General features: G+C 41.0%; 1 protein-coding gene across 1 annotated transcript; it reads right to left on the bottom strand.

Moving 5' to 3' along the window:
- Positions 1-2,605: 2,605 nt before the first annotated feature.
- Positions 2,606-7,867, bottom strand: LOC118648123. The gene is made up of 2 exons (XM_036294374.1): positions 6,776-7,867; positions 2,606-6,556 (listed from the first exon to the last, which is right to left on the bottom strand). The coding sequence occupies exons 1-2, from the start codon at positions 7,865-7,867 to the stop codon at positions 2,606-2,608; spliced, it is 5,043 nt and encodes a 1,680-aa protein (XP_036150267.1).
- Between the last annotated feature and the right edge of the window lie 399 nt (positions 7,868-8,266).

Genomic DNA, 8,266 nt, shown 5'->3' with positions numbered 1-8,266 from the left:
TGGCAGTTAAGGGGTTAAAGAACTATGTAATACATAGACTGTAACATTATATTGAGAACATAACTATATTAAATTATATAATATTTTTATAATATGTTCTTATACAAGGTGTTCCAGATTAACCGGAGGAGCCGGCATGTACGTATTCCTCATGAAAAACTGAGTCGAAAATGTCAGTAGCAAAATCTTGAGAGATCATTAGTTTTCAAATGGTAAGCCTTTGAAACCTTCCAACCACAGGCCGTGAAGCTCGCGCTGTCAGGCGCGACGCAACTAAGCGGCCGGCTAGTCGCTTTGACAAGTATCGCTAAACGGTACCGAACGAATATAAATCTGTGAAATCTCTATTAATATTTGTTGCTGTATTCTTAAATCGAGTCCAATTTAATTGACAAAAAATAATATCAATTGTAAATTCGATAAAACGCCATTTATATCAATAAAAATTATGTGTTTCTGAAATACGTTTTATGTATAAATAAATTAATAAATAAAATCAATATTAATTAAATTATTTAATCAAATAATATTAAAAACATCAGTCGACAACATTTCCAAAACTTTTTTTCAAAAAGTTCTGTCACAAACAGTATTAAAAAACATTTACATTTGAAATTCGCATTTGATGTAAATAAATATTTCATATTTAGGAAATGAAATGAACGAAATTCCGAATTATGATATAAGAGGAAAAGGAAGTAATACTGTGAAGGCATCGACGTAAGTATATAATAAGTATTATTATTACAAATTACATTTTGAATAATATTTTAGAAAAATATTAAACTTTTAAACTTTTTAAACTTTTAATTGATGAGGCGCTTGCAACCATTACGCCTGAAATGATACAACGATCGAGAGAAAATTTGATTAGACGTGCTCAGCTTTGTATTGAAATGGGTGGTGGCCATTTCGAACACCTACTCTAAAAGTTTCTAAAATATTATTCAAAATGTAATTTGTAATAATAATACTTATTATTTACTTACGTCGATGCCTTCACAGTATTACTTCCTTTTCCTCTTATATCATAATTCGGAATTTCGTTCATTTCATTTCCTAAATATGAAATATTTATTTACATCAAATGCGAATTTCAAATGTAAATGTTTTTTAATACTGTTTGTGACAGAACTTTTTGAAAAAAAGTTTTGGAAATGTTGTCGACTGATGTTTTTAATATTATTTGATTAAATAATTTAATTAATATTGATTTTATTTATTAATTTATTTATACATAAAACGTATTTCAGAAACACATAATTTTTATTGATATAAATGGCGTTTTATCGAATTTACAATTGATATTACTTTTTGTCAATTAAATTGGACTCGATTTAAGAATATAGCAACAAATATTAATAGAGATTTCACAGATTTATACTCGTTCAATACCGTTTAGCGATACTCGTCAAAGCGACTAGCCGGCCGCTTAGTTGCGCCGCGCCTGACAGCGCGAGCTTCACGGCCTGTGGTTGGAAGGTTTCAAAGGCTTACCATTTGAAAACTAATGATCCCTCAAGATTTTGCTACTGACATTTTCGACTCAGTTTTTCATAAGGAATACGTACATGCCGGCTCCTCCGGTTAATCTGGAACACCCTGTATAATAATCTATACATAAAATTTACAAATGTCCTCATATTAACCCATCAGTTTATTACTGTATATGTCCTTAAAATAGACTATATATGTGAAATTATGAATAGTTTTCAGAAAAACAATTAGATAATTATTAAAAACAACTATATTGAGTGTAGGGGGGTATTAATGTTTCTGGTTGCTAACTGTAAATAATTCCTGAAATATTATAGAAGGTTTTATTACGTGAACTAAAATTGAAGTTGTAACATAACGTTAAGTATTGCTAACAAGTTGGAAATAAATTCGATGAAATCTAATTAAAATTCTGTGAGTTCATGCCAGGGCGGGAATCGAGGCGTCGGGAAGGAATCAAGTATCTCCGGGAAAGGATGGGGAAAGGTTGCTTCGATGTAGTGAATGCGTCGTGTGGTCGTCCCTCGCTCTGCGATGTTTCTAATGGCGATTCGGCAAACTGCAATGTCGGCTGTCTTGTTGATCCGTTGTTATAATGGTGATGATCTAAATGTAATGAAAGGCCGAACTAGGGCTCTATTCTCGTGCTAATTTCTGAGTAGGAGAGTCGAACTAGGACTCTACCATTATGTGAAGAAAGAAAAAAGAGTCGAACAAGGACTCTATCACCTTGCGGCAAAGAGAAAAGCCAGAGGAAACGTAAGCGTGGTAGCACGCGCTTACCGTTGGTTAGAGTGAAAAGTGCGTGTGCGCTTTTCGCGTATCCGCGCCTTTCGGCAGATCCCCGATTAGACCTTAGGTGACAGGAAATCTGCCGCAACTCTATCCCAATCAGATTTAGCCACACAATTATCGCAGTGAAGTCAAAATGATATCAGAATATCAAAACTGCAAGGATCGTAAAAACGAAGCGTCCGACCAGAACCAAGCCAACTTGAATTCCGCTCGCAAGACGATCGGCAGACGTCTCGCGCGCTCCGCGCTCGCCCGCGGCGTCGCACTCACACTTCAACTCGTTCTTGGAGTGAGGCCGATAATGCAGAGTTTTTTATACATTTCCGCCCGCCTTCGACAGGGCATCTGTCGAATAAACCGCTTCAGGATCTATCGGTAGAACACACAATTTGGTAACAGGTCGCTTGTATGTGGAGGTAGCTGTCTTCACCGTAACTACTCTTGTCAAGCCATCTGGTCCCGGGTGTAATTGAGTGACTCTTGCAAGAGGCCATTTTCCTGGCGGATATCGTTCGTCCGTGATTAAAACGAGCGATCCTTCCTTTATCTCGTTCGAGGGGTGATACCACTTAGAAATAGACTGGTACCGCTGGAGGCATTCGGTGGACCATCTTGACCAAAATTGTTCTATCCTCTGTCTGAGTAGTTGCCAGCGCGATAGTCTCGACATCGGAGTCGCTGACAAGTTAGGTTCCGGTAGCACAGTAGGAGCCTCTCCAATCAGAAAGTGTCCTGGCGTTAAAATAGAAAGGTCCGTTGTGTCATCCGATAATGGACAAAGAGGTCGGGAATTCAATACCGCCTCGATTTGTACGGTTATAGTTGTCATTTCTTCGTAAGTTAGCACAGTATCTCCTAGAACTCGGTGGAGATGAAATTTTGTTGATTTAACTGCGGCCTCCCACTTTCCTCCGAAATGAGGAGCTGAAGGCGGATTAAATCTCCATTCGGTGCCGTCGTTAGCGAGGAGTGAAGCAAGGTTGCGGAGCTCTGTTGAAGATGTTTCGAACATACGCCGAAGTGCCGCGTCCGCTCCTACAAAGTTGGTACCACAATCACTTTGTAATGTGGCGCTTATTCCTCGTCTCCCGGTGAAGCGTTTATAGGCGGCAATAAATGCTTCAGTAGTATAGTCTGTCACTACTTCAATGTGTATCGCCGACGTTGCGAGGCATATGAAAATGGCTAAGTAGCCCTTATAAGTTCGTGCCGCCCGCCCTTTCCAAGTTTTTAACGTTACGGGACCGGCGTAATCTAGGCCTGCATTATAAAAGGGTCTAGCCGGCGTCACTCGAGCCGGTGGCAGTTGGCCCATCAACTGTTTTGCTCGTATTCCACGATAACGGGCGCAGCGTACACATTTTAAGATGTGAGATCTTACCGGAGCTCTTCCACCGATGATCCAGTACGATCTTCGTATAAAACTCAGTGTTACTTGAGTCCCTCCGTGTAATGTTTTCCGATGCGCATCGTCGATAACAAGTGTTGTAAATGGTGATTTTCTAGGTAAAATGAGCGGGTGCTTTGACTCGGTGTCGATATTTGCGTAGTGAAGACGTCCTCCCACTCGTAGCAATCCTTCCTTATCCAAAAAAGGAATAAGTCGCACCATAGGATCAGACCTTGGCAGCTGTTCTCCCTTGGATATAATTTTAAGTTCGTCGTTGAACCATGTTTTTTGTACTATTTGTACCCAAGTGTTACGGCTCTGAACGATTTCAATTGGCGTTAACGGGTTCTGAAACAGAGAAGATTGTGGTATCTTTCGCAAACAATGTACGAATCTTCGGCACGTTGCAGTGATTCTTAACAAAGATTTGAGAGTAGAACATTCATCTAACAATTCCCAATAGGAAGGTCGTTGCGTGGCGAATAACGTTATGTGTCCTGGTCTTTCCTCTATGTCTGTGTCAGGTGCAATCACATGTTCCGAGGAGGACCAACTCGAGTGCGGGTCGGATAACCAATCTGGTCCGTTCCACCACAAGTCGTTATGAATCAGCAAATCTGGTCGTATTCCACGCGACGCAATATCCGCTGGATTCTTCTTGCCAGCCACATGACGCCAGGAACCTTTTGGCAGAAGTTCATGTATAGTCGACACGCGATTACGAACAAAGTCCTTCCAGCGAGATGGGGGGGATGTAATCCAAGTAAGCGTTACCGAAGAGTCTGACCAGCAATACACCGGTGCGTTAGGCATCTCAATCGCCTTTATAGTCCGTTCCAATAAACGTGTCAAGAGTAGGGCTGCAGCAAGCTCCAATCGAGGAATTGTAAGTCGTTTCAACGGTGCGACCTTTGTTTTAGAGCATATTAATTGTGTCGAAATTTGACCATCGGTATTCCGTAATCTCGCATAGATCACGGCAGCCATGGCCATTTGTGAAGCGTCAGAAAATCCATGAATTTCGACGAAGGTTTCCGATCGAATAATTCCGAGCCATCTAGGTATGGTAAGCTGTTCAAGCTGTTGCAGTTGTTCTCGAAAGGTTTTCCATCGCTGTTGCAATTCTGAAGGAAGAGGTTCATCCCACGAAGCCTTTAGAAGCCAAAGTTCTTGCAGTATTATTTTGGCTCTTATTAGGACTGGCGAAATAAATCCTAATGGATCATAAAGTTTGGCAATGTCGGAAGCAATAGATCTTTTCGTAAATTTATTAGTAGAGGGTATTGTTGGGGAGAAATGAAGTGTGTCCGAGCGAGATTTCCAGATGAGACCTAAAATTTTACAAAATGTAGTTTCGATTTCCACATCTGAAGGCGCATCTTCATCTGAATGAGGTAGGAGTTTCTTGCAATTGCTGTTCCATTTTTGCAATGGAAGTTTTGCTGTTTCGCAAATCTGAATCAAATCTTGCATTATTTCCTTTGTCTCGGTAATCGTATCCGCTCCACCGAAAATGTCGTCAACATAAATACCCTTTGTCAGCGGAATAACTGCTTTTGGATATTTATGACCTTCATCTTTCACCAGCTGTTGAATTGTTCGTAGGGCTAGAAATGGTGAACAGTTGAGACCGTAAGTAACGGTTGTTAATTGATAAGCGACAGGTGAGCCATCGTGTTCCTTCCATAAAATTCTCTGCAAATTCCGATCGTCAGGATGAATCGTTATTTGTCGAAACATTTTTACAATGTCTGTCGAAAAGAGAAATCGATGAGTTCGAATCCATAATAATATGTCTGACATTTCAGTTTGGAGTTTTGCCCCTGCGTGCAGAATGTCGTTGAGTGAGACGCCGTTGCTGGTACGACTAGATCCATTGAATACAACTCTTAGTTTAGTAGTGCGACTACTTTCTCGGAGAACTCCATGGTGTGGAAGATAATACAGAGGCAAAGTTTGACTATCCGATATGTCTGTTCGTACCATGTGACCTAAGTTCCTGTATTCTTCAATGAAGTCGACGTAAAGACGTTCGAAGGCTGGCTTAGTTGGAAATTGTTGGCAAAGCCTCCTGAGACAGTTAAGTGCTTTATTTTTGGATTCTCCTAAGGTAGTCGGATTATCTTTGAGAGGTAATCGAACGACATATCTCCCTGTGGCATCTCGAGAGTGTGTTGTTAAAAAATGTCGTTCACACTCCTCTTCCTCGGCACTCATAGATGAACTGTTAGAGACCGGAACTTCTTCTTGTGTCCAAAATCTTGAAATAAGGTCCTGTAATTCATCGTCCACTTTGCAGTGATATGCTTGTACGGAGAAGGTAGCGTCATCTATAGAAGTTGGTCCGCAAAGAATCCATCCAAATATAGTTTGTTGTGCCGTCGGAGAATGTGAGTCGCCTTGAATTAAGCCCGGTAGAATTACTGAGTGATAATTATCCGAGCCTATAATAACATGTATTGGTCCAGAATAAGAGAACTCGGGGTCAGCCAATTGAAGTTCTGCAGTATGTGGCCATGAATGACGACTGACGTTGAACGGTGGTAACTTCGTTGTCAATCGTGGCAAGATGAACGCTTGTATGGTGCAGATAGATTCTGAATCATGAATTGATTGTAATCGTATTGTAACGATTCCTTTGGTATGGCCGGAGTAAGTACCGCCGATACCAAGAAGTGGCAATGAAGCTGCACTGCGTTTTAGTTGTGCACGTTGTACGATGTCTTCTGAGATAAAAGATAACTCAGATCCTTGATCTATTAATAATCGCACTGCGAAGGATTCTCCGGTGTTTTTTATTAATGATGCTCTGCTTGTGGCAAGTAGTGTCAGTTTTCGTGATGGATGAATCTGTCCAGAATGATGTGCGTTTATCTGTGGTTGTCAGATTGTCATTGATTGAGTCTGAGAGCTTGTCGCCGATTGGTCAGCTGTCCGTTTGTCCGAAATCTCATCAGACTGCTTTGAAAACCTCTCTTTGTCGTGAATGGAGGTGTGATGTTTCTTCCCGCACTTCTGGCACCGTTTAGTGGAAGTACACTTGCTTGCTGCATGCGCGCCAAGACAGTTAAAACATCGCCGATGCCTTTGTACGATATCTCGACGCTGCGGGGTCGTCTTTGATTGGTATTGCTCGCATTTTGCGAGATAATGAGCAGCTCCGCACAATGGGCATTTAAGATGACTCAAGTCTGAAGTGACGTGAGCGGCAGATCTATGACGAGGTTTTTCGTTAAAATTTGAGGGATTATCTTTACTTGTTCCGAGTGTTGAAGTAGCCGAGTTGATATTCTCCATTGCACGTATCCTTCCGAGAAGAAACTCGTTGAATTGTGAGAAGGTCGGGTATGTCGATAAAGATCCGAACTTCATCTCCCATATTTCGCGAGACTGCGGGTCGAGCAATTTTACTAGATAGTGTACTAGTAATGGATCCCATTGATCCACAGCGCATCCTAGCGCACGGAGAGCGCCAACGGTTTCCAACACAGTCGTTCGTAGACTTCTCATCCCTTGAGCACTCTTGACTTTTAACGGTTTTATGTCGTAGATTCGATCCAGTTGAGCGGATATCAAAAAAGGCTTATTTTCGTATGTCGTCATCAACATGTCCCAAGCGACAATGAAATATTCACTGGAGGCAGGCAGATTTGAAATCAATCGTGCTGCTTCTCCAGTAACGCATGTCTTCAAATAATGCATCTTTTCTGCATCTGACAAATCTTTATTATTCCGAATCATCCTTGTGAAAAGATCGTAGAATGAACGCCATGACTTATAATCTCCTGAGAAGTTTGGCAATTTGACTCGAGGCAAGGCGTTCCGGGGCAGCACTGCGGTAGATGTCTCAGGATCGAGAAACGATGATCTAGAATTTAACTCAGCGGTTTCTGAGTCTTCTCGATGATTAAGTAGTTTAGCCCGAGCATATACATAAAAGGCTTGACAGCGTTCATAAACGCGAGTCTTGAGATAAGGTTTCTCGCTCAGAATGTTACCTCCAGACAAACATAAGTCTTCATGCTCCTCCAAGAATTTATTCCAATTTTGCTCAAGCATTTCTATGCGAGTATTAATTAATTGACGATTAAGCTGTGTGGCATCTGTATCCTCAAAATCTGCGGCTTCTTGTATCAAATTGAATCTGCTCAGTTGCAGAGCAATTCTCGCTTCTAAATGCGACATTTTCGATTGAAGTATCCGGCTCGAAGGACCAGAAAAAATGTAGGGGGGTATTAATGTTTCTGGTTGCTAACTGTAAATAATTCCTGAAATATTATAGAAGGTTTTATTACGTGAACTAAAATTGAAGTTGTAACATAACGTTAAGTATTGCTAACAAGTTGGAAATAAATTCGATGAAATCTAATTAAAATTCTGTGAGTTCATGCCAGGGCGGGAATCGAGGCGTCGGGAAGGAATCAAGTATCTCCGGGAAAGGATGGGGAAAGGTTGCTTCGATGTAGTGAATGCGTCGTGTGGTCGTCCCTCGCTCTGCGATGTTTCTAATGGCGATTCGGCAAACTGCAATGTCGGCTGTCTTGTTGATCCGTTGTTATAATGGTGATGATCTAAATGTAATGA

The sequence above is a fragment of the Monomorium pharaonis genome, unplaced genomic scaffold, assembly GCF_013373865.1.
Source record: "Monomorium pharaonis isolate MP-MQ-018 unplaced genomic scaffold, ASM1337386v2 scaffold_194, whole genome shotgun sequence".
Classification (NCBI taxonomy): Eukaryota; Metazoa; Arthropoda; class Insecta; order Hymenoptera; family Formicidae; genus Monomorium; species Monomorium pharaonis.
The sequence above is the reverse complement of the archived record's forward strand: the minus strand, read 5'-3'. Positions and strand labels throughout refer to the sequence as shown.

Bases quoted from the DNA above. Each gene is read 5' to 3' on its own strand.
- LOC118648123 (XM_036294374.1), bottom strand. From the start codon at position 7,867: ATGTCGCATTTAGAAGCGAGAATTGCTCTGCAACTGAGCAGATTCAAT. The intron at 6,557-6,775 runs GTACAAAGGCAT...TGACAACCACAG, and splicing joins CCCCGCAGCGTCGAGATATC to ATAAACGCACATCATTCTGG.